The sequence below is a fragment of the Pagrus pagrus genome (genome assembly GCF_965226575.1).
Source record: "Pagrus pagrus genome assembly, chromosome: 6".
Classification (NCBI taxonomy): Eukaryota; Metazoa; Chordata; class Actinopteri; order Spariformes; family Sparidae; genus Pagrus; species Pagrus pagrus.
This window is the reverse complement of record NC_140190.1, coordinates 32,678,613-32,704,834: the sequence shown is the minus strand read 5'-3', so window position 1 is coordinate 32,704,834 and position 26,222 is coordinate 32,678,613. Positions and strand designations below refer to the sequence as shown.

Genomic DNA, 26,222 nt, shown 5'->3' with positions numbered 1-26,222 from the left:
CGCATGAAATATATAAAGAACTTTTGTTTACATATCAATCCGCTGCTAGGCATGCAAAAACAAAATACCTCTCAGATATCATTGTCAAGAGCAATCATAATTCCAGAATTTTGTTTAACACCATAAACTCTGTTATCAACCCCCCTGCTGATTCCTCCATAACCCCCTCCCAGATCAGCTGCGAGCAGTTTAAAGACTTCTTTCTGAACAAAATTGATAGCATCAGGTCAAACATCCCACACTCAACCCTGGTTTCACCACTTCAACTTGGACGCATAATTACAAGCATGAAGCCAACCAGTTGCAAACTTGATATAATTCCAACAAAACTGTTAATACAATCACTTGATGCAGTCTGCCCTAGCATTCTGGCAATCTTCAACAGTTCCTTAGCCACAGGTGCTGTCCCGTCTTGTTTTAAGCATGCCATAGTCCAACCACTCCTCAAGAAGTCTAGTCTCGACCCGACTATTCCAAACAATTTTAGGCCAATTTCCAAGCTTTCCTTTCTGTCCAAGGTTTTAGAAAAGATAGTTTTTAATCAGATTTTGTCCTTTTTAAATCAAAACAATATGTTGGAAAAGTTCAGCTCTCCTAAGGGTAACTAACGACCTCCTCTGTGCAGCAGATGCCGGCAATTGCTCCATCTTGATTCTCTTGGATCTTAGTTCAGCCTTCGACACGGTAGACCACAAAACTCTCCTCCATTGCCTGTCATACTCGGTCGGCATTTCCGGTCCTGCCCTTGACTGGTTCCGCTCATAGATCTCTAACAGAAAATTCACGGTATCCATTGGTAGCTCCACCTCTTCAGTTGCAGACATTACATGTGGGGTTCCCCAGGGGTCAGTGCTAGGTCCACTTCTCTTCAGTCTGTACATGCTCCCGCTTGGAAATATTATTCAAAGACACAACATCTCCTTTCATTTCTATGCAGATGACACGCAGATCTACCTCCCCCTGAACTCGCAAAGCCAGTCTGACATCACTCAAATACAAAACTGCTTCTCCGACATTAAAGACTGGCTGGCTCAGAACTTCCTCCAGTTGAACGAGGACAAGACAGAAGTCTTACTTTTTGGTCCCCCACATCACACCACTGCTATCACCCACAATCTCAACCATCTCTCCTCCTTCATCACACCACATGCAAAGAACTTGGGTGTTTTATTTGACACCGATTTAAGTTTTAACAGGCATGTAAATTTAGTTGTCAGGTCCAGTTTCTTTCAGCTCAGAACCATCTCAAAAATTAAGCATTTTCTATCCCGCTCTGACCTAGAAAGAGTCATTCATGCACTCATATCATCAAGACTGGATTATTGCAACTCTCTCTACTCAGGTATCAGTCAGACCACCATCTCTCGCCTTCAACTAGTCCAAAACGCTGCCGCCCGGTTATTAACACGATCAAAGAAGCGAGACCATATCACTCCCATTCTGGCATCATTACACTGGCTCCCTGTCCACTTCAGAATACACTTCAAAATTCTTTTGATCGTCTACAAATCCCTTCATGGCCCCGCCCCTTCATATATCTCCGAACTTCTTACCCCCTACACTACCACCAGAACCCTCAGATCCTCAGATCGTGGCATGTTGGCTGTGCCTCGCTCACAGGAAAAAAAGTCAGGGGACCGGGCCTTTTCTGCTGCAGCCCCTTGACTCTGGAACAGCCTGCCAGAAGCCATTAGAAAAGCTGACTCTGTTGAGGCTTTCAAGAAGCTCCTTAAGACCCATTTCTACGTTTTGGCTTTTAACTAGCACTTAATCTGTTTTTTATATAATGCTGACATTTAATAATTTGTATCTCTTCCTTTGATTAATTGAAGTGTATCATGTTGTTGTGTTGTATTGATGTTGGTTTATGCTGTGACCTGTTGACTGTGAAGCACTTTGGTGCAAATGCTTTTTGCTTTTAAAGGTGCTATATAAATAAATTAAACTTAAACTTAAACTTAAACTTTATAAATAGATTTTGATTGATTGTGTGTGTGTGTGTGTGTGTGTGTGTGTGTGCGTGCGTGCGTGCGTGCGTGCGTGCATGCGTGTGTGTGTGACTTACCCACAGGCATTAGTTCCACCACCAGTTTAGGGTAGGCGATGTTGGAGCAGCCAACCGAAGCTCCACAAACACTCTGACACACTGCTGGATCCACGCAAGCTACCTCATCTACACACACACGCACACACACACAGAATGGTAGGAGAAAAAAATATGTAAAAATACAGTGATTGAGGGGTGGGGGGTATTCTGCAAGCACAATTTCTGTTTAATTTAAACACATTTGTGTATTTTCGTCAGACAAGTACGAATATGGTTGGTCAAATAACCTTATTTGAACTACAAATTACAGGACCAGCCGTATGGCTGTTTACCCTGCTGTAAATGGTTGTTTACCCTTTTTTGAAAAAACAATAAACACGTTTAAAAAAAAAAAAAAGTAAAACATTAGTTAGTTAGTAAGTTACCTACTTACTTAGTTACTCAGTTAGTTAATACGAAAAAAAACAAGATTATGGGGCCATTATTAAGATTTTTTTCAGACAAAAAATACTTTGACAGTAACAAATCGTAATTTGTCAGGTAATCAGTAATTCAGTGACAGTGAGATTCTTTAACACAAAGACGCATTGATATGACAGTCCAACAGAGAGAGGCAGACAGACTGACCTGGGAACAGTGCTCGGCTGATCATGCCTGGCATGACAATGAAGAACATGGGCAGCACTTTGAGGTAGCCTCCCAACACACTGCCTCCTTTGGCATGAGACAAAGACTTGGCTGACAGAGACCTCTGGACTATAACCTGCACACACACACACACACACACACACACACACACACACACACACACACAAAACGTAGGTGTTTTTCTTAAAATGTTTCTGAGGGTTGCAATTGGCCCACAGGCCACACTTCCTAACCCAGAATCCCTGCCCTAGACCATACCCCTAATGAGCACAACTAAATATGTAATCCCAACCCTTACAGGCTGGACACACAGGAGATGCATGATGAAGGCCCAATCCCTTTTCCAATTTTTGTCCATGCCCTTCATTTTCGAGTGAACCCCTTGCCTCCCAGAACAGAGGCATCATATGCCATCAAAGAAAATGCAACATTGAAATTCGGAAAAATGTGGATCTGTCATGTACACGTAAGCACTTACAATGCAACATTAGCTAGCCAGTTGGTTAGCTACTGAGACATCAGCATACTGGCCCCAATTGTTTTGTGCTGGTTATAAAGGAAAGGGCCATAAAACACTGGAACTGCAGATCGTTCTCGTAACCTTGGGTTTGAAGTGTGCATCGGAAAAATCTCAGTTTGGAGGGCCATGTAGCCCTACGCATCACACTACCACCCCAACAAGAATCGAGATAATCTATCCCTAAATGGAACGTGAAAAACGGAGGGGTAGGTAGTGCTAAGGGGGGTTATTTGGGACCCGGGCATAAAGTCCCCAGAAATAAGGAGGGCATGTCGGTGCTGTGTCTGCTAGTAACTGAGTAGAGGACATAACAGGCTGCATCGGCATCAGCAGAGGAGGGAATAAATGTTGCTATTGCCATGACATGCAAGAATTCCCTTGGTAGATAGTAAGACCTTGTGCTAACAGCTAAAAGCTTGATGTTTTTACAGCAGACCTGGGACGACCAACTCCAGATCTGTTTGTGTAATATTTTCTATCTAATGGTGATGTAAACCTCCTGAAATCAAAGCACAAAGTCTGCAGTTTAACCTCATGGTTGTTCCATGTGCAAAAAATACAGCTAAAAAAAATTATCTTTTTACTTCTCTTACTACTTTGGACTACATGCATGAGAGTATAAGATTAAAATTTACTGGACTACATAAAATCACCTGATCTGTGCACCAGACCCATGTAGCCAGTACAGTGAGCCCAAATAGCAGACCTGGCCAGGGTAAATCCCCTGACACTGGGTCTCTGAACATGTGGAAGGCGTCGCTGCGAGGTAGGTGGCAGGTAGTGTTGGCGACTGTCACTGAGGGAACAGCTGACATATAACGCTCCACAAGGCCTTCATACCATCCAACTTTGGAGAATGCTGGAAAACAAATACACACACACACGCACACACACACACACACACACACACACACACACACACACACATCATTGGAACTGTTGGAATACAGAGCTATATAGCACTTATTTTAGAAAAAAAATCAGCAGCTTTAAGTGTCAGTTATAAGTCCACACAGAAGATTGAAAATTATTCAGTAGGCTCCTACTGGCTCCACAAACTGTGTACCCAGCATGTTGGAACCTTTATTGACCATGTGTGTATACAGTATGCGTGTGATGGTGCACTCTACCTATGAACATTAGTGCAAAGGATCCCACAACCATGATCAAAGTCTGGAGTACATCAGTGTAGATCACTGCTGCCAAGCCCCCTAAACAACACAAACACACACACACACACACACACACACACACACACACACACACACACACACACACAGTTATTGTGCACATTGTGTCTGAGTATAAGGACAATTCTGCAATTCAAACTGGGCAATAAGAAGCAGTATTCATCAAGGAAGTGGCATCAGTCTTATTTGTCAATTTTAATTATCTCTACAGTGAACATCCCAACATCCTTTGACCAGAGACCCTCAATTTGAGTGAGGAACAAATTCCCAGAAGAAAAGCCTTGTAACAGGGAAAAAGGAAGATGGGCGATTTAGAGAGAACATACACAACATGGAATGAAAATATAATTTTAATTATTTGCTGACTTGAAATTGACAAAAAATTAATGATGCAAGGTCCAACACCAGACACCATCTCACCAAATTAAAAACACACAAAAAAATCAATACATTTCTAAGAAACCACAAACACCTGTTGTAATGTGACTTCCACACTTACAGTATTAGGTGCATCTATTTTGCCTTATTATTACCTATTCTAAGGAGATGATAGATTTGGTTGAGTTAGTTTTTTTGTCAACAAGACACAATAAAAGGCCACTCTAAAATGTGTAATATTATCACACATCACAACACAATGCTAGAGAAGTTGTACGTTTTGAGGCAGCGAGCAGTTGGCAAGCTGACTGCAGGAAAGTCTACCAGAGCTGTTTCCAGTGAACTGAATGTGTTGACTGAGTATGGAACCTTTTTTTCTGTTGCATTTGTTTGTCTGTGTATATGGTTATTCTGGGACCCAAAGATGAAGTTGTTCATTGTGGCTTTCAAAATGGACTCTGAACTGAACTCAGTTCCCCAGAATTCCCCAGTCTTCACACCTAGGTGCAAAGACTGCCAAGAGACCCTACTATATTGTCACAAGTTCCACTGATGAGTACATGGCTTTCAGCTGATGATTTGGCTAATGCGTTCATTAGTCCAGATAATTTGGAAAGTCTGATATTACCCAGCGGAGGCGTGTTATTGCAGTATGTAGATGATTTGATGATTTGTTCTGCTTCAAAGCAGGCCTGTCAAACAGCAAAAAAGCATTGTTGCAACATTTAGCAGACAACATTCACATAGTTAGTCTTCGTAAATTAGAATGGGTTCAGCCAGAAGTGACCTTTTCAGGACATGTGTTATATTTCACGGATTCAGATCACCTGTGTGCAGGGTGGGGAGACCAGCTTCTAATTAATGAGTGAAAGCAGCAGAGGTCATTCCCCTACCACGTTCTGAAGACGCCGTTTTTGTGAAATCTTAAGAGAGGAGGGGAATGGCACCCTGGTCGGACTTATTCCCATTCTGTTTCTGTCCATGACACACTGCAGACCCGATCCCAATATACTGTCAGCCAGAGACTCTGGTCAGTTTAGGCCCCATTGAGATTTCTTTGCTGCCCCATTCTTTCTAGTTGAGGGAAATTGTGTGTGTGTGCTTTCAAAAACCCAGTTGAGTGACCAGCCATAGTCACCTTTAACTAGGCTCCCATCAGGGCTGGGCTTACGGTATTTGTGCAAGTGTGTTTCTTGCCTTTCAAACAGCCTGATGCCCGCAGGTTTTCTTTTGTTTTTATCTTTTGTTTTGAACCTCTTGAAAATCAAGCCCCTCCATACACCTTCAGTTTTCCCATTTTATTTCATTGGGGATTTGACAGGTTTTAAAAGCATATTTCAGTTTGATTGTCCCCTGAAGAGCCATTTGTTGATAATTATCCAAGTATTTGGCATTCCCTGTAAATGATTATATTTTTTATTTATATTTGTATGTGTGTTGGGGCTGGTTTATAAGCATTTTACTGCCAGTACTGCCACAAAATGGTGACTACTGATTGGTAGGGGCAAAATATCAACCCCTGCCAAGTGGTAGTCAGCTGACTGAATCAGACTGAATGAACAAGATAAAATCAAATGGACTTTTTATTATTATTATTATTATTATTATTATTATTTGTGTTCAAGATAATGGATTAATGGACAAAGAACTGTGTGTGCATGTGTGTTTACCTGCCACTGTATAAATAGCAGTGACCAGCAGCAGTATGCCTGTGGACAGATAGAGATCCCAGCCAAACGACATCTGGATGAACAACGCCCCCGAAAAGATATCTGTCTGGGTAATACACACACATTTATTTGTACACATTCTATGTTGCTTAGGACAAAAGAGTATGCCAAAACTATAAATGTGTTTGTCTTACAGATATTTTGGTGAAAACGTATAGGATGAGGGACAAAACGGACATGTATAAGCGTATCCTCTGGCCTCCAAAGCGTTTGGCCAGATATTCAGGCATGGTGACCACACCAGCAGAGATGTAGACGGGAATAAAAATCCAACCCAGAGCCACCAGGACCCACGCTGCCTGTACACACACACACACACACACACACACACACACACACACACACACACACACACACACACAGGTTTAGGTTATAACACCACATTGTCAGTATTGTCTTGACATTAAACCATTTTTTTATTTGTCTGTATTGAATGCAGTGATTGTCACAACCTCTGCACATTCTACCTGTCTGTCCCTCCTTTCAAGGCGCAAGGTCATTTATTGGTCAACACAGGGTTGCATAAGGAAATGAAAGTTCTTAAACTCCTTCACACTATACAAAACACAGAACATATACACAGTTATTTATAAACAATATGCATAAACACGTAGTGCATCATTTGAATTTGCATCAGGGTGTATGTAAGCAACAGCAACAAGAAGGTGATGATAATGTGGTCGGCTCCTCGACATCTGGGAAACACTGTCCACCTCTCCTCGTCCAACTGTAGTCCTGCTCTCTGTCAGCTCAGAACATGGTTCACCTCGACTCTGTGGGCACAACCGTCTCTAATTTCACATTGTTTTGTGTTGAGTCCCAAGGAACCACGAACTGGGCCAGATGGGTCCTGGTACTTGGACCAACACTTCACCAAAATAGTAGTCTTCAATGTAGGCTGTAGTCAAGAATTAGGCTCAAAGACGATCACTGGAGAGGTGCAAAGTCTGGTACCAAGGAGTTTATTGGGTTTTACAACGCAGCAACACCAACAAACTGAGTGTGGTTCCGGAAGCAAACTAAACCCTTGTGTCTCGCGTTTGGGTCCTCACCATTTCATAAACTGTCTCATTTGTCCATTTTCTTTTCCTGAGACCAAGCATTAGCCAGGAGCAGCCTTAAACCAAGCTGGATTAGCATGGCTCTCATTCCTCCTTAGAGTGGTCCGGCTGGTCTGGATGGATGGTTGAAAGATGCAGTGGGCAGTGATTGCCCTAAACTCTGCAGCACTCAATCCAACACACCCGCTTTCTTCTCAGGTGCTGATGAATATATTTCTATATCCAACTGCAAGAATCCCACTTCCTTCCATCAAGCCTCCCGTCAGAGCCACTCCCTCAAAACCCATGAATGTACACTGACTGATGACAGACTCCCCGTAGTGTTCGCTGCTGGGCAGCTGGGAGATATATTAGCATCTACTTCGCTACGTCAACACACTCTCTTAGCTTTTCAGACAACTAAATACATACTCAAACAATTCTGTTAAATGTTGCAATAATGTAAACACAAGCAAAATAGCCATCACAAATGTACCTCAGCCCGAAAAGGCTACCCAGCTTTATGCTAACACTGGCCGCTACAGGAATGTGTTGCTGCCGCAGAGGCTTTTATTGCACTCAGGGGCAGTGTACTTTGTGGTGCTCAGTTAGCAGCTGAACAAGAGTCTGTCACTGCCGTTGCAGCTCACTTGTTCTTTGGCTCAGGGGCTGTGCTTAGTGCTACTGAGCTAGCAAGCTAGTTAAGAGCTGGCTCAGTGGCTGTGTACTGTGTGCACAGCACTTTCTCTGCCATGCTTGTGCCAGTAGCTCACTAATAACTTTAGCAATACATCTGCCTAGCCCTGTGGAAGACCGTGCACAGGCAGGCAGGTATATAGCAATGTCCTGTAAGTAGACAGACAAGTAGCCTGTCCAATTGTTTCTCATAGGCTGAATAAGATTGAATAGGGTTATTAGAGGCCTGCATCAGCCACAGATACTGCATTCTCTTTACTTGTATTTGTCAGAGTATTCAAATCACTGATTGCTGTTGGGATGTTAAGAGATTTTCAACAAATATAACAAATGCTGCTAGAATAACTTACCAACCCTAGCTTTAAAAAAACAAAAAATAAAGCGAAAATGTAGTGCATCTTCATGTATCACCATTGCCATAGCACAGCCCCACTTCCCCAGGGCACTGCAGCTGTATTAAGTTTTGCAGTCACTGCAATTCTCCACCTGTCCACCAGATGGCATCAGACTATCCCTCATGTGCCATTCCACTGACTCCCACATCCACTTATACAACCCCTTGTCAATGTTGATTTGTGTATTTGAAACCCAAAATCCAAATCTGTACCTAGCTGTCTGTCTACCAGTAACTTTTACTTGCCCATGCTTCAGAGGTTGAGATTGGAGAGACTGTGTATTCATCAACAGTTGGCTGAGTGCTTCACCAGTCCCAGATTTATGAGAGGGAACCCCCTTTAAAAAAACAAAAAGAAAAAAACTCTCGACAGCTTCGCTGTGGTTTGCCAGAAGGGAAGCACTTAACAATATAATACCATATTGCGCATGGGAGACACTGACGTCATCTGGATGAAGGTGGTATGGTCTAATAAGACCTAATTTGCGATTTCTGGTCATAATACTGTTTGGCATTATTAAACAGTATCATAAAGATGAAAAACCTGCACTACCTCTTGAGTCACAGCCATTAGCAGTTAGTCATGACTGATCATCTGAAGGCAGTGCGTATTCTTTGCAAAGTGTGATGCATAGTATTTTCAAGATGCTTCCTTGAAGTGCATTTGGCATTCTGGCATTCCAGGTGAACTGTCCAAATAATTACAATGTTTATGGGCAAATGCCAAGTATACTGTTGTTCAGTGTTAAATTGCATGGCTGTTTCTTTCACTAAAATATGCACAAATCCAGAACACATGATCTTCTTCCTGTATTTATTTTCTTGCTCCCACTTGAGACACATATGACAAAAGTAGAGTGAACGTTCTCATGTAGCTTGTAGTGATGCATTTCAGCTCGCTTAGGTTTTTCTCGGTGTGAAAAACAAACATACCGAGGGTAAACACTCCTAGTTCACAAACCCATCAACTGATTTGGACCAGAGCAAACAAACCATGGGTGTGAAAATGCACTTACATTCCATTCAAATCCTCCAACAGCAATGCCTTCAGCTGCTCCTGTTCCCGCTAGACCGATGAACAAACCGCTGCCAACATTACTGGACATCAGAGAGGCTCCAATCTGTAAACACATGAGAATAATGCATAACAAGAACATTACTCTAAATAAAATTACAGTGCTTGCTTTACTTAAAAAAGTTATGTTGGAAAAAAGTTAATAAGCCGGTACTTTTTGTCAAATTAGACAAAAACTAGAAATAATATGGTCTTCATTAGACAGTTAACAACAATAAACTAATAAGACATATAAAGCCATAATTTGTATCAAATTATGCAAAAACTAGAAATGATATGGTCTTATTAATAAAAAAAATAAAATAAAAAAGTGTTATACCCTATTTAAAAAGACAAGGTAAAGCAAATTTTATATCAACTGAGACAAAAACTAGAAATACGATTAAAAACTCACCCGCTATCATCCTCATACACAGAATACAACAATGTCTTAAGGCAAACGTCTCCCTGACATCTACTATATCTAGTAATCTACTGTATATCAAGTAATCCTCAACTAATATCCCACGCCAAATATTTGGTGTGGGATATTAATTGAGGGGCAATAAGACTGTGCATGCATGAAAGTCAATGAAACACAGTATATTAAAGTTTAGAATCATATAAAAATAGGCTATATTTTACTAAGGGGAAGTGCCACATGTAAATTGGCTCCCTATTACTTATTTATAAAACATTTTGCATTATTATTATTTATTCTGTTCTTAAAACTCAAGGCTGAAGTTCCATGCTAAAATATCAACATCACAATACCGACAGTTCTGTGCTGTTACTGTTGGTTTAAGAGTAGACAAATATAACTTATAGGAGCCATTCCTATGTGGGATGCTAATCTGCTATATAACTATTCAGTACAGAACAGGACTAGACTAGAATTCAGACAATAGAGTAGAACAGTATGTTGACATAGCCATACAGAATACAGCACATAGCACATCAACATGGAATTGAGAATAAAAGATCATGCACACCAGTCACAAGTTTGGTACTCACAGGCCACCAGGTCATGGAACGGCCAGCCAGGAAGTACCCCCCCACAGTGCTGCGATTGGCTCTCACTGATGACTAAAGAAGAGCCAGATGTTACACCAAACAACACTGAAAATGCCAGTGTTGTCATATGCTATATCACACATTCGCAATCAATATAATCTTCTTCGTAAGTATTTGTACTGTATTTGCACCTTTCTGGTAAATGGACCTGCTTATACTGATCACCTGCCCTCTCGTCCTGCTTCGTCATGGCTTTGCCAGCAAGCCAGGTCGAGCAAGGCCGGTGCAAGCAAACACCACAGTTGTGGGAATAATTAGAGGACCAATCTTTAACAAATGACTGTGTTTCCAGTGAGCGGTCACAGAGCGAGCAAGGCTGAGTCATTTGTGCTTGCGATACTGTCTGATTTAGGGATGTTGAGTAGCAGAGAGGATCCTCCTGCATTTTCAACTTTTCAAGTGTCCAACTTTGGTGATTTTTATCTTTTGCAGTGCTTTGTTTTATTGTTAATGTTAAGTCACCATGTAAGGTACTGTTTGAGGTACTGTTCACTGTTTACAGGACAGAGCATTTGGCCACTGTTCCCTACTTTATAATAATATTTTTTAGAAATGTCTGATCTTTCCGTACAGAGGTGCTCTACCTACGGTAAAATAGGAGTATCTTCCTGTTACATGACATTCATAATGACTGTACACACACTGACTCATTAAAAAACAATAGCCAACAAGAACAAGAGTCAGGTAGCCTAGATTATGAATGAAGATGTTTAGAATGTATAGAAACATGCTGTCATAAACAGGACACTGTCACCTGTTCATGTCAGCTTTATTTTTCACATAAAGTCAAGTACATCTTTTAGAGGTGAAACTGGCCTTTGATCGGGTACCTTCAGTGGACAGGGTTAAGCAGAGTTCCCCTCAGCATGTTTCAGGATACTTCAGTGGTATTTATGGAATCATAAAGAGTTATTAGATAACTTGACTGTTATATGTAAGCATTCAAACACCTGCTGTTCACCAGAGATAGGTCTTAAGACATTTTTAAGATTATATAAAATAACTGGGTTAGTGCACAATGAGTTGAGTCACTTCCAAGGCTTACCCAGATTCCAACCACCATGACAATGATAAAGTAGATGACAACCACAGCGATGTCAGCAATTTCCACTCCGAGGTCTTTGCTTGGAGGTGCTGCAGTGCTGAAGCCAGCAGAGCTGCTGCCTGCATTCCAGTTACAGAAAATAATTTCATTATGTTAATAATGTTCTTTGAAAAACACCCCATACCCAAATGTGAAGAAAACATGTATAAATACAAACTGCCGTTCAACAAGACCATAGGTAATACAAGTAAACAAGTCAAGTAAACAAGTCAGAATTGACGATGGTGGGTCAATTATATCCTATTATGAGCAACTGTGACCAGAGCTGTTCGGTGTTTCAGCAGTGCTTGTTTCTTTCCCATGAGATAATGAGCCGAGAGAAGTCTGCAAGCCGACTAGGAGACTGGGTCAATCTGACCTATTTCTGCTTTTGAGTTTTCTGAAATACTGGTTACCCTGGGTGATACTCTGCCCTGGCTCACAGCTGTCATGATGAAGCAGAGAAGGTGGACCCAAATGCATGAGACAGCAGGCAGGAAGAGCAATGGATGAAATTTTATTCAGGATAAAGGCAACGCGAGGAACAGGCAAACACGCCAGCAGAACCAGGGAAACTCAACAGATGGCTCGACAACAGCTGACCTAAAGACTGGACTTACAAACTAAATTAACAGGGGATGATGTGCAGGAGGAGAGAGGTGGAGAAACACAGGTGGGGGTAATGAGTGGAAAACTATAGGAACAGAGAAGAAGCTGATTTTTTGGAATAACACTGGGAACAGGGCTGGGCTAACAATAAAGATGCAAGACAGGTGTGGAGGGAACATCAGACTGTGAGGAACACAAGAAAACAGGAGGGAAAATGACACAAAAACCTTTAAAACACATGAAACACAAATAAAATGAAACTGACATTACCATGAGAGCAGCGATGGGATTTTTGACTGCAAGCCATTGTTGGAAATAGCATATACACAGTACTACTACTACACTGAAGAGTAGCTTCACACAATTGACATTTGATTTCATTGGCTTTCTGGAGGAAATGTTCCCACACCAAACTTCGTTGAGCATGCTTCATCTTTATCTTGGGCTGCTAGCTATAACTAAGCCATTAGCTAGCTTGTGTGTTGGTGTGTGTGTGTGTGTGTGTGTGTGTGTGTGCGTATATTTATTCATAAGTTTCTTTTAAGTATCCTTAATTGTTAGTCTTTGTACTGCTGTGATACATGAATTTCCCGTCTTTGGGATCAATAAAGGATTATCTTATCTTATGATGACAAATAAAAACCTTGAACCTTGACTTCAATTCAATGGGCTCATGCTGCCATCTCCTGCCTTATGCAAGTGCCAGGACATTAAAGCATACATGACCACAATAATCCAATAACTTGGAATAATCAGGTTTTGATAATTATCTGATTTGATGTGTTTACATGCACTTTAGTAATGTGATAATGGGTTTACATGATTCAGTCAATTAGTTGGATTTCTTTCCAAGTACATAATGTAAAACTGTTTTTTTTTTCATAACATCCCATTAACATGAACGCTTATCACGGTGCTCTACCGTTCAGGGCTGCCCTGTGGATTTGTTAGGTTGCAAAACATGCAAAATAATGCTCTCCTTCTTTGCATTATGCACATGAGCAGAAAATGCTTCCGCTTGTGACTGGTTTCTTTTACATTTTAACACATGCGCAGATATAAATGAACGAAAGAAACCGGTATACACGCACCAAATAAAACAGAATATCTGGCAAAGAACGAGGTGTGTTTATCGGATTTCCCATAATCCGATAACGACTTTTATCTGATAAAGCATTTCACATTATGCTGTTTACATGACCACTTGAATAATCTGGTAACTCCATAAATCAGATAATGATTGGTTTATTAGTGTGAAACAGCCAAATGCACAGAGCGCAAAAAGGTCACGGTGGGATTTTTTTCTTTTAATCTTTTACCCTCACAAAGAACTTTGCACTCCTTCAGTTTAGTTTTGCACTATCTTGCAATACATTTTGCTTTTTGTCAGACTCAGAGAAAGGCTGAGCTGGATTATGATATAGTAAGGTTGTGACCACAGTGCAACTGGGCGCATCCTCAGCTGTGGTTGGCTCAGGTGTAGGTCTGTATCATGGAAGCTACATAGATAACTGTCAGTAGATCACAAACTTCCTGTGAGGTTTGGAAGCAGCAATGAGAATGAAAATTAAATCCACCACCAGGACAAAACAGCTTGCCCTCAGGTGCGGTCATAACCACCTGAAGCTGAACTACTGTAGTGATGACTATAAAGGCCTATAAGAACAGCTGATAAGATAAATGCAAGAAATATCCTGGACCATGTGTATACAGATATTCCTGGTGGCTACAAAGCCCTCCCATGTCCTGATGTTGGCCTATCAGATCATATTTCTCTGCCTCGTTTACCTACTTACTCCCAGTTGATCAAAAGGTTCAAACCATCAGTTTGTGAAAAAACTACAGCTTTTGAGTGCACAGACTGGCAAATGTTCATAGATGCTAACATCATCTATCAGCAATTGTGACGTGGTGATCATAAAAACAGTAAGATCATTCCCAAACCAGAAGGCCTGGATGAATGGAGAGGTCAGGGCTCTATCCAGAGCCAAAAACACTTTCAGTCAGGTGACAAGGAAGCATACAACACCGCCAGAGCAAGACAGAAAGCTGGCATCAAGGAGACAACGAGGAGACATCAGCAGAGACTGGAGAGGGACCTCAACACCAGAAGGATGAATTGAGGGGCCCTAGAGCCTGAGAAAAGAAGCTGCTTTGTAGTTGAGTGGTACAGTAAATAATATCAAAATATGTTGCTTCTTTCTTTCACTCATTTTCACAAATGCACATGTTAGCCAGATCAAGATCTTTAGAAACAAGGCATGGTGCTCGTATTGCTTTTGTCCACAGGGGCCACCATTATAGAATAAGATGCTTCCTCAAAGCAGCCTTAAAGACAAACGCTTGATAATCCAAAGCTTGCTGTTAATACGGCTGTTGTATTGAAAAGCCGTGTGCTGCACAGGCATGTTAGGAGTTGCTAGATTAGTTATTTTTCTATTTATTCTCATTATAGTTTGAATTTCTGCTTTCCCATTTTTTAAATGCTGGAAATCTGTCTATAAAATCTGCTCCTGACTGCATTAAAGAGTAGAGTAGAGTGCATACCTCTGCCAAGGCACAACAGTCCCCTTTAATTCAATTAGGCTTAAGACAATATCAAATAAAACATGTTAAAATCTGGATTTTAATTTGGATCTGCGTCAAATTGTACTCACTCATCGATACCAGCCATCTGAAGACGCAGGTATTTCATCAAGATCCATGCATTAATCCCTGAGAAATTAAGTGAAATTCTGAAAGGACCCTATCTCGCAATGTTAAAGAAAGGAAAAAATCCTGGATCCGTCCCTTTATCTGGATCTGCACCAAAAGGAAATGGGATTTATTCTGGGCTGAGACCCATCTTCCATTCAAGTTTCATGGAAATCCTATCAGTAGTTTTTGTGTAATTCTGCTGACAAACCAAGCAATCAACAAACAAATCCACGGACACGGGTGAAAACATAACCTCCTTGGCGGAGGTTATAAAGCTTGTTGATGTAAAAGCAGAGCCTACAGTCGTAAAAGTAAAGTAAAAGAAGAATCAGACCTGTAGTCACACTGGCATACATGTTGACTTCAATCTTCCAAACTGTGTTTACTTCACATAGATTTCCAGTGTTTCTCCTATGTATGAGTTCTTCAAACTTATAGTTTGTCTACCCTGCTGGTAAACCTGACAAAGGTATGAGGAAACCTGAAGCTTAATCATTAATCAGTTGGTTCTCGAGACAGTCAAACTTCACTGGTTAGCCATTATCTCTTGGCAAAGACTGGTATACATGTTGTTTTAAAAAGGGGTCCACAGTTTGATGTAGTTCGATTTTATGAGCTAATTAGACCTGTTTCATTTATTCATTAGTTTGCCATGCTATTCAAAGTGTGTAAATTTCACAAGTGTCAATCGGCTAGTGTGTGCTAATGAAACCTTTTCATTCATATCACAATTTGTTACGTTGCAATGCAATGAGGAAATAAATAAATTACACTTAAAAATACACTGATGACAGTGCTAGCCTGCTAACTTAATCATCATCATCATCATCATCATCATCATCATTATTATTATTATTATTATTATTATTATAATTATTATTATTTTCAGACCTTGATCAGTAGAGCAGCACCATCTAAAGGTCCATTTCCATCTTTTTTTGAGTAATTCCTCAATAACTGATTTCAGGACAATATAGTAGATAATGATGAGTTACTAGAGAACAGGCTGGGATTATTGAATCATTAGGTAATGATTCATTCATAAATATCTGTGAATCAACATATTGACCACTTTCTTCATGAGTTGGTCTTGATTAACTATCAACGAGCCGCTGAGTGGCATGAACTAGTGACAACTCATAAATTCCTAATTACTTAATCATTAGTTACTCTTTTTGTGTACCTTCAAGCAAAGTGGAACATCATACCGAGTAGTTACCCAATACAGACTCATTAGTCACTGTTTCTACATTTAAAACGATACATAATACTGACTAGTCTCATTTCTTAATGATTAGGTACTGAGTATTTCCAGGGAGTTCACAATTAGTTCTTTAATGACAGACCAGACATAGAAGGACACTCGAAAAACTAACTAAACTAATTATATTCACACCACATATACACCAATATTCACATCCAAGTCATATTCTTTAGCATTAGTGATGTTGACCCTATAAAAATAGTTGTCAGTGCTCCATGAAGTCCTTACAAATACGAATACCTAGATATTTTACACATTTCTTAACAGGTATATTAGATTGTATCATCAGCTAATTGGGTCAATGAAATTTCCTTACCAAAAGTAGATAAATGTAAAATTTGCAATAAAAGGAATACAGCAGCAATCAAAAACCAAAAAGGAGTAAAGGAACATCCGTGATGGACTGATCTGAGAGCAGGAAATCTTTCTGAAGTGTATGGATACAGTATGACACAACAATAATTATTTTTATAAAACATTTCAACTGTTGATACATGTTTTTGTCCAAAATAAAAAGTTTGGAACACTTTGAATAAGAAACAATGTTCCACAGTATCAAATGCCTTATAAAAATCAAGAAATGCTATGAGAGTTTGAGTGTCAATGTTATGCTACCAAGTTTAACACCAATCAGAGGTAGATTACACACACACACACACACACACACGTAATTAAAAACCAAAAATGACGTCACAAACGTCAGTCTCCCGGAACTATTCTCTACATTATTTCAGCCGGACATCTACTCCGTGAACTCCAGTGTTTGACTTCCGGTTTCCTGTCAGTGTAAATGACGGACTGTACCACCACCTGACTGCAGTTTAATGAGCACTGAAGTCCTGATTTACACATTTCTTAATCGCGAACATGTTTCTGCTGAAGCTGTGCGCCTCACGGACTGTGTTACCACGGTGAGACTCTTGAAATAACGTTTGGAAATGCTGCTCTCTCGGTGATAAGGCTTCTGACGAGCAGGGCTCGTGTTAGTGCTCACACTCTGCAATGAAAGGTCACGTCAAATTTCGCTGAAGTCAGTCAAATGTTTAATTTCCTGCTGTGAAATGGCACAAGATAGCTCATTTGTGAACGTTACATGATGGTAATGTGCTCTATACTTACTTGAAGCAGACTTACGTGTCAGTTAAGCTTGTTGTGGTGTTGGTACGTCTGACATTAACAGTAGCTGTATTCTGTGTGTGGTGGTCGTGTGTATGGACGGACAGGTGTGTTTGCCCCACGCTCAACCGGACAGCTCCCCCGGCCCTGCTGGGCCAGGCTTCACTGCTCCACACGCACAGTCTTCAGCTCAGCTCCAACAGGACGTCAGTGGTGCGCTGTGGTCGGCAAAGGTATGAGAGACTGTACCCTGTGGTGCTGGTCCAGCCCGATGGATCTACAGTCAACATCAGATATAAAGAACCCAGGCGCATCCTCATGGTTAGTGCAACATCTTCATCCTCTGCTTTGTTTCTGGACCGTGCTTTAACCACTGATTTAGGAGAGATACAATCCAAATGTCTCATTTGGAAACAGTCGAGTCAAGAGAAAATTCTGCATAGTTTTGTAAATTCTTCTTTCTAATGGTAACCTCACTGACAAACTGAATTTGAGCTTTGTTACATGAAGGTAAAATGTGTGAGAACAGCATTGTGGGGAAGTACTGCAGTGCTGCAGAGACGTGAGACAACATGTTTGTTACTGCAGATCCCAACAAACGTCACATCATCATGTTTTAGTAGTTTTTTCGAGACTAAATGAAAATTGTGATAGAAAAAATATCATTCCCTCTAATCCTGAATCAAATCCCAGTATCTGTCCAAAATAACCTGTCTTTTTTAATTTAATTTAATTTTTTATTTTTTTTTTAACCATATTGTGCAATCCTAGTGTGATTACATTCAAAGTAACTGTTGCACTCCTACATTCAGCTGACAGGGTACTTTACACCAGTCAGCCACAACACTGAAACCATTGACAGCTCAGCTGAATAACATTGATCATGTCATAACATTGATCATGTCATATCAATGCTATGTTCTGCTGGGAATCCTTGGGTCCTGATATTCATTAGGGAGCCACTTGACACACACCACACATCCAAACACCATTGTTGACCACGTACACCCCCTCATTGCAACAGCAGTCCTTGTCCTAGTCCAGGTCAGAGTTGTACGAGAAAGTGCTGAAATAGACAGATTTTGCAGATGAACTGGTACATCATAATAACAACTTGTAACTTAGTAATATTTATCCTTTTTAATATAAAGGATCAGAACATGTACTGACAAATTACCTCTATTTAGAAGTTTAAAATAAGATTTCAAAGACATTGAAGTGTCCGTTAATTTAAATAAATTCTTCGTTTTACTTTTTAAAAATCTATATCTTGACAGGTGCATGTTGTAGATTCATTGAATAATTATAAGAAATAACTATAAAATGATAAAACATTTTTACATTTTTTTCTCCACAACCATCTGGCAGCTCCTGGAAGATAACCTGCTAACCCTTTGGGGGTCCCAACCCCTAGGTTGCGAACAGCTTTAGCATGAGTTTATTCATATTTCATGTATTGTAAGTTTATTGGTGTTTCTTCCTGTGTTTTTAAAGATGCCAGTCAATCTGTCCACTCTGTCTGAAGAAGAACGTCGAGCGAGACAGAAAAAGAGAGAGGCGAAGAAGACAAAAACACTGACAGTAGACCAATATGAGGATGACTTCAAAGCTGATAAATACAGCCACTTCTGGAAGAAGAAATAATGTCTTTTATATGTGCATGTAAATATCAGACTCTTACTCACTCTCAGGTTTCCATTTATATACAGGCTGTTTAAATTGGATTGTATTCATGTTAAAAAAGTGATTCCTCCTTCACTCATAGAACACTGAGACTCAGACTAATGACATTCAAATGGCAGGATGACTGACTGAACAGCATGTGTAGCAGTGGTAGCTCTGCTGCTCACATGTACTCTGACTTTGGGGTTACTTTCCTTGAAGTGTAAATAACGATATAATGCTGGAAACCATTACAATGTAAAATTAATAAATAGTTTAAAAGCTGTGTATACCTGTGGTTACTTTTCTTTAAACACACAAAATTGTTGTTCGAAAATCTCTAAATTCTGCTGTTGAAAAATGCAGTTGGGCTTGATGAGCACGTTCCCTGGTTGATAGGCCATCAAAACAGAAGACTGATGTGTTGCATTTATGTTAACTGAAGGAGGCTGAATAAGTTCATGTGATGACAGAGTTTTTCTGTTACAGTCAATTAAGAAAATGGCTGAACGCAGGTTTGTCACCTCCACCAAGGAGGTAATGTTTTGGCCAGTGTCCACTTGTTGGTTGATTGGTTTGTCAGCTGGGTTCCAAAAAGACTACTGAACAAAATTTCCACGAAACTTGGATCGAGGATGGGTCACAGTCCAGAACAGACTGCATTAACTTTGGTGCGGATCCGGATAAAGGGATGGATCCAGGAATTTTTTCTCACTTTCTGTAACATTGTGAGAGGGTGTTTTTCCACATTTTCCTTAATTTCTCAGGGAATAATGCATTGGTCTAGATGAAATACCTCCATATTCAGGTGGCTGGTATCAATCATCAAAGTACAATTCGATTCAGATCCAAAAAAAAGTGTTTAGATTAAAATGTTTTATTTGATATTGGATTAGAGTTGATTGAATTTAAAAGGACTGTTGGTGGCCTTGGAGAAGGTGCATGTGCTCTACTGGCATTATGTTTCCAGGTTGTCCATCTGTCCTATTCTTGTGGATTGGATATCTTCAGGAACGCCTTATGGGAATTCTTTCAAATTTGGCACAAAGTCCACTGGGACTTCGATTACATTTTGATGGTAGAAGGTCACAGTAACTTAAAAAAACACATTTTTGGCCATAAGCCAAGAATTCATACTCTAATAATTATGACCAATAATTTTACACAAATGATTAACAGGATAAAATGATGACGGGATGATGTTTCATATCTAAAAGGTCAAAGGTCAACTTCGCAGTGACGACTAACAAAAATACTTGTCTGGCCATTATTAAACACTAGCTCAAAACAGAAGGGCAGATTGTGACCATATTTTACATTTGGTCACTGAATTGGTGACTTTAAACTGGGCTGATTGTGGAGATCTTCTGTGCTGCCGGGTTACACATGTGAGTGACGCATTTATATTTTAGAATGTGTAGCTTTGCTGTCTTCTCTCAGAATCAGTTTTTTTGGCCAAATGTGTGAACACATACAACATACTCTCAATGAGCTTACACACTAATAGACAGACATACAACAACAGTAGTCATCTATACTGTAAGCTCATTGGTTTTGCTGATGTTCTTCAGGTGATGGTCGTTGCACCATATGATGAAGCTCTCTATCAGTCCTCTGTACTCCTGTAAAAATAGTCTCTATGTGAAGACAGCATGTTCTTCACTATGTACTCTGGGGCTTTCCAGGACTCCAGGTACATGCAGGACTGGCTGTCAACTAAAATTCTACTGCCCACTCCTCTCACAAGAGAAAATACTGTGTTTGGTGTTATCATGAAGGACACTGAGAGTGGCTTCATATTGAACAACCTGGTACTCCTGGTTATCATCAACCATGCAGTGAAATGGAGGACAATGAAAGCTCCTTTTTTTAAAAAAAAAGAAAAAACAGTCATTGTGGACAATAACTTTAGCGCTTTGGAACTGAAGGGCAAATATTTCAGTTCTTCATAAACTCCTCAGAGCTTATGAAGAACTGAAATATATGATGACCACTGGGACAAATAGATTTAGTATTATTGTATAATTATTATTTATTGTATTTCCTTCATTTTTTGACTTATTTAATTAACTTGTTTTCTATTTTCTACGTCTTTAGAGTTATCCCTATTACCTAATGTGCCTTGTATGTTAAGAGCTGTTCAGTGTTGACATCATTTCTATGCCTTAATGTTTGTAAATTAATTCTTTTTTAATGGTACCAAAGCACCGCTTCACACTCCATCCGGTAGGTGGTGGTAATGTTCCATAAACCTTGGCCGCCAAAAACCTACGAAGAAAACGATTCTCGCGACACTTCCGTTCCTTAGAGCCTGTCCTTCCTACGACCGAAATGGGGTACTGGGACCTACCAGAGGGCACAGGCTGTGTCGAGAAAACATGGATCACTACCAAACTGGCTACGGCTCTGGGTAAATATCAGCAATGATAAAGTATACAGGTGCAGGGTGCTGCGCTGGGCCGTGACAGCCAACGAACTGTACTGTTTAAGCATCAATATTTTAGCTAAAGCGAGCTAGCAGATTAGCCTAGGACTGATGTAAAGCAAGCTGCTGTCATGTTAATACACAACGCTAAACTAAACGACTTTTACTAAGTTTTTATTGAGAATTTGCAGGTGTTGTTGCAGTCAGTTTTCTTTTAAAGCCTCAAACAGCCACCGTGAGTTCCTCCAACATCAACGCGACAGTAACTTGTAGCACTTTAGCTAACATTAGGATGCTTGCTAACGTTACAGAAACACCAGTATTGTTGTCCCAAATAAGGATGTCCCGATACAAGATTATTCAGATGTTGACAATACAAATCATATGAATGTTTTCTTTTTAAAACAAAAAACCTGCACACAGTGTTGAAACTGAAAAAGTAGCTGAACACACGCCGAACAGAACACTTGTTGTTCTGATATTAATATCCGTGCAGCTTTAGCTGTACGCCGAACACTTTCTTGGTTCCGATTTATTTAAATGTTGGGCCCTCAGAGGTCTGGCTATCATTGGATAACCCGTAATTCATTTGTTATTTAAAAACGAAATAACCGTAGAGAGAAAACGGAAGAAGCCCTGCCACACCACTTTTCTATAGAACCATACAGGACTTTCTTCCTCACAGTGGATGACACAGTCCAGAACATGGCTTTGCCTTCATCAGAAGTTCAGAATCAGAGTTCATTGTTCTGAATGGAGAATCATCCAGAGTACAAACTCAATTAAAACTTACTTTTACTGCATATACATACATTTATTTCAGTAAAATAAGCTAAAGGTTTGCAATGCAGCATCACTTGATTATGTCTCTAAACAAACACAGGTTTGCTTGAATTAAATACAGTATGTAATTTGCAAAATGATATATCTGATAAGAAAGTAATCAAGACTATTGATTGAAAAATTAAGAACCAATTTTCAGTTCTGAACAGTTTTTCATGTTTCTGTGTGGACACAGAACCGTTTGACTCAATCAAAAAGAAATAGTGATCCCTGGAAGAGAATTGTGACTTTGTTTTGTCGAATTCATGTTTGTTTGTTTGTTTGTTTGCACATGTTTTCAGGCCTGGTTGGTTCAGCGTACCACATAGTGGCATTCCAGCCTGATTCTGCATTGGCAGCTGTACAAAGGGCTACAAATACAACTGTAACCATGGGTAAATATTGATGTTATCTTTTTTTTTAAAAATACACAGTAACCTGGTCTACAGACAATAAGTCCAACTGCATAGATTCTGCTCCTGGATAAATTGTGGAAACTGCAAATCTATGGAATTATCCCAAGGAAATATTTTGTTGGCAGGTTTTAAAATGCACTTGATTGCTTTGTCACAACCTAAAATAAAGACTGTCTATTGTCCCTGATATACCCTATAGAGAAGGTTAGTATTTGATATGCTCAGAAACCATTCATGTGTGTTGTTTTTCAGTCCTACTGCACATGCATCTCCTGGCAGGCACACAGAACACAAAAGCTATCTCGGCCTCTTAAGACAGCCTAAAAGTAACTGAACAATGTGATATAACCAATAGGAGCTTTGTAAAACCTACCAAAACGAGAGACAGATTTCAAACCCCAATTTTTATTTCATGACATGGTCCACTATTAAAATGAAAAAAGAAAAAGAAAATGGACACTCCACTACCAATAATAGAAACACAAGATTGGAGGTTGCAGTGAAGTATTATAAACCTGCTGCATTATCCTAAACTTTAAGCTGGAAGTAGGCACATAACTTGTTTTGTTTCCAAACTGTTGTAGTATTATGGTGTGTCACTGTCCAAATCTCAGTCATTTTGATCTTAATGTGTCCTAAGTACTGATCTTTGGATTCCAAAAATTGCATAAAATTTGAAAATAAAATCTGTTTGTGTTGTACTAGCCACCATGGGCGCCATCTTTGGCATGGCAACATGTCTCAGTGCTCAGGCTCGTGAAGCCCCAGATGACCCACTGAATTACTTCATCGGGGGCTGTGCATCAGGGATCTTCCTGGGAGCCAGAAGTAAGTATCAGTCCTGGCAGTGGCAGCTCTGCGGGCTTTCCATTAATTCATTTAATCCTACTACCTCGAGACCTCGCTCCCCCAGCATGTTACCCAGGAAAGTGATTCACATCCAACATCACTGAACATCTCTTAAATGCGTCTCAGAGGAGATAAGCAGGGTGAAGGCTCCCAGAGGAGCTTAGAGTGAGGAACCACAGGTGTATCATATCCTGTGCTTGATTTGTCTTTAATTGAAATTTATTTAAGTGGCCATCTGACCTGTTGGGATAGTTCAGAAAAGCTGCTGGGTTGCTGTGAGAACAGGAACCCTGTAATATTCACAATTTTGCATGAATGTAGTACAAACCCAATTCCAAAAACATTTGGAAGCTGTGTAAAAACAGATATTTATGTAAACAGAATTGCTAATCCTTTTCAACCTATAATCAGTAGAATTCAGTACAAATGCAAGATTATTAATGTTCAAACTGATAAACTGCATTGTTTTTTGCAAATATACACTCATTCTGAATTGTATACCAGCAACACGTTTCAAACAATTTGGGACAGGGGCAGCAACAGACTGGGAAAGTTGTGTCTTTCTCCAATAATGTCTGTGTGGAACATTCCACAAGCAAACAGGTTCATTAGTAACAGGTGACGGTGTCATGATTGGGTATGAATGGACCATCCTCAAAAGGCTTTGCCAGGTCACATTGGCTACTAGCCAAAAAGTTGAACAAAGGATGGAAGACTATGGAGAGAGGTTTACTGTCAACAGCTAGAAGCACTGTCATTATTTTGAGTTTTTCCTCAAAGATGCAAAGAACATTGTTGTTGTGCGAGCAGCAAAGCGCTTGCAACCGTGAAAAATACAACAGTTAATTTACTGAGTCATCTGTCAAGGCAGTACAGCAATGTGAACCTCCTGCTGCCAATGAAGCAGCATCCGAGAACGGGTTTCAGGGCAGGACACGTCTTTGGAGAGATGTTAGGTGCTAAAGATCCAAAGCAGCTTGTTTGCTGGGTATATCTTAGAGATGTTACCAATGTCCACAGTTGACTCACGCTTAGATTGATGTACTATAGCAAACGTACCCACGAAGGGTAATGTCGGCTCGGGGACAGCTTGCCGGTATGTCACCAACGTCTGCTGTATATCTAGCAGACTTAAAACAGTATCTGGTTGAGTCACAGATGGGTCAGGCAGCCGGGAACAAGGCACTCATTTTCTCTGTCCTCTCCTACCCTGTCAACCGCAGCAGCTCTCTGAACCCAGTCTCGTCGGACATCCATTTGTATAGAGTGGCCACAATAACAGCCTAAAGTTAATACCAGAATTCATACACACAAGCGTGGAACCATGAATCCTTGCTGAACCACAATATGAGCAGGCCGTTTCACGTTTTCAGTGCAAAAATAATTATTGCAGTCCACACATCATAATCCGCCCTCTCACCCATAATATTTTCTTTTTCTTCCTGTTTTTTTTCCACGCAAGTCAGTGCACAAACAGCTTGGTGTGTGTGCGCGATCCTTTAGTGTGCGAATCCCTATTGCTGATCAGTCACACAGTAGATTTTTGTTAAGCAAATCCTGGCAAAAAAAAAGCCAGAGCAGCGTGTCAGCCAAAGGTGGGAACGCGACAAATTTGTTTCACCGCTTCAAACAAAAGCAGACCATCGAGTACAAGCAGACTATGAAGGCTTGCCTGGAAGAAATGGCAGCTGATATAGCAGCGTGATGTAAACAAAGCATGACTTATGTTTACACAAACATTAGAGGCAAGGCAACTGTATTTTAAGTTTTGACAGTATTTGTATTTTATTTTTAAAAGCAGTGAGTGTTTATATTTTGACTGAAAGTCTGTTTGGATTGCTGCAGTTTGTTTACACTTGTACTTACAATTTGAGGTAAATGTTATGAGGTGATGATAATGTGCAGGCCCCTGAAGTTATATAAATCTACGATCTAGTATAAGTTTTTAAATGAAATGTTAAGTTCTGTTATACTTTTACTGAAGATTCCAGTAAAAGTATAAAGGATGAATGCACTTAAATTTTGTTTGCACTAATAAATGCTGCTGCCTGCAGCCATCGACAAAACATTGTTCATTGTTGGTTGATTCATTAAGTTATTTTTGTCATATTTATTACTATTTTATGGGGGAGAAAGTAAGAATTTAGCTGAGATTGCCTAACTAAAACTGTGTGTGTGTGTGTGTGTGTGTGTGTGTGTGTCTCTGTCTCTCTCTGTCTCTGTCTCCTTCCCTAGCCCACAGTGCTATGACTGGTACATCAGCGTGTCTTGGTCTGGGTACACTGGCCTTCTTTACAAAAGTCGGCAAGATGGAGGGCTGGAAGCTAGCTGCACCCCCCAAACTATGAGGAGGAAGATGGCTGTATGATGAGCTATATATTGTACAAAGAGTTAATGTAATAATAAAGTTCTTGTGAGAAAGTAAACTCTGTGTCCGTTCACTTAATTTCATCTGAGTTGTTGAAAAGTAAAGAAACTTTGATTTACTCTAAAGTAGCAGTGTCTTG

At 40.1% G+C, this 26,222-nt stretch overlaps 3 protein-coding genes across 4 annotated transcripts in view; 2 read left to right on the top strand and 1 right to left on the bottom strand.

Moving 5' to 3' along the window:
* slc5a9 (solute carrier family 5 member 9) overlaps positions 1 to 11,840 on the bottom strand; it is a 43,255-nt gene extending 31,415 nt beyond the window's left edge. Inside the window, exons 1-9 of one of the 2 annotated variants that reach the window (XM_084355368.1) lie at positions 11,817 to 11,840; positions 10,712 to 10,783; positions 9,660 to 9,764; positions 6,648 to 6,812; positions 6,454 to 6,559; positions 4,346 to 4,426; positions 3,869 to 4,074; positions 2,675 to 2,810; positions 2,066 to 2,173 (exon numbers count right to left, since the gene is read on the bottom strand). In XM_084355368.1, coding sequence (XP_084211494.1) covers positions 2,066 to 2,173; positions 2,675 to 2,810; positions 3,869 to 4,074; positions 4,346 to 4,426; positions 6,454 to 6,559; positions 6,648 to 6,812; positions 9,660 to 9,764; positions 10,712 to 10,783; positions 11,817 to 11,834 — 997 coding nt within the window. In that variant the 5' untranslated portion in view covers positions 11,835 to 11,840. Of the gene's footprint in view, positions 1 to 2,065; positions 2,174 to 2,674; positions 2,811 to 3,868; positions 4,075 to 4,345; positions 4,427 to 6,453; positions 6,560 to 6,647; positions 6,813 to 6,980; positions 7,069 to 9,659; positions 9,765 to 10,711; positions 10,784 to 11,816 lie in introns of those variants that run through there. The other variant, XM_084355369.1, reaches the window with a different exon arrangement.
* A 5,340-nt stretch (positions 11,841 to 17,180) lies between these two features.
* On the top strand, positions 17,181 to 19,493 carry mrpl55 (mitochondrial ribosomal protein L55). The gene is made up of 3 exons (XM_084354433.1): positions 17,181 to 17,336; positions 17,649 to 17,862; positions 19,036 to 19,493. The coding sequence occupies exons 1-3, from the start codon at positions 17,293 to 17,295 to the stop codon at positions 19,183 to 19,185; spliced, it is 408 nt and encodes a 135-aa protein (XP_084210559.1). The 5' UTR covers positions 17,181 to 17,292; the 3' UTR covers positions 19,186 to 19,493.
* A 1,994-nt stretch (positions 19,494 to 21,487) lies between these two features.
* ndufa11 (NADH:ubiquinone oxidoreductase subunit A11) lies at positions 21,488 to 26,141 on the top strand. Its single transcript, XM_084354842.1, has 4 exons — positions 21,488 to 21,613; positions 22,753 to 22,845; positions 23,572 to 23,694; positions 25,951 to 26,141. The coding sequence occupies exons 1-4, from the start codon at positions 21,535 to 21,537 to the stop codon at positions 26,061 to 26,063; spliced, it is 408 nt and encodes a 135-aa protein (XP_084210968.1). The 5' UTR covers positions 21,488 to 21,534; the 3' UTR covers positions 26,064 to 26,141.
* Positions 26,142 to 26,222: the final 81 nt, after the last annotated feature.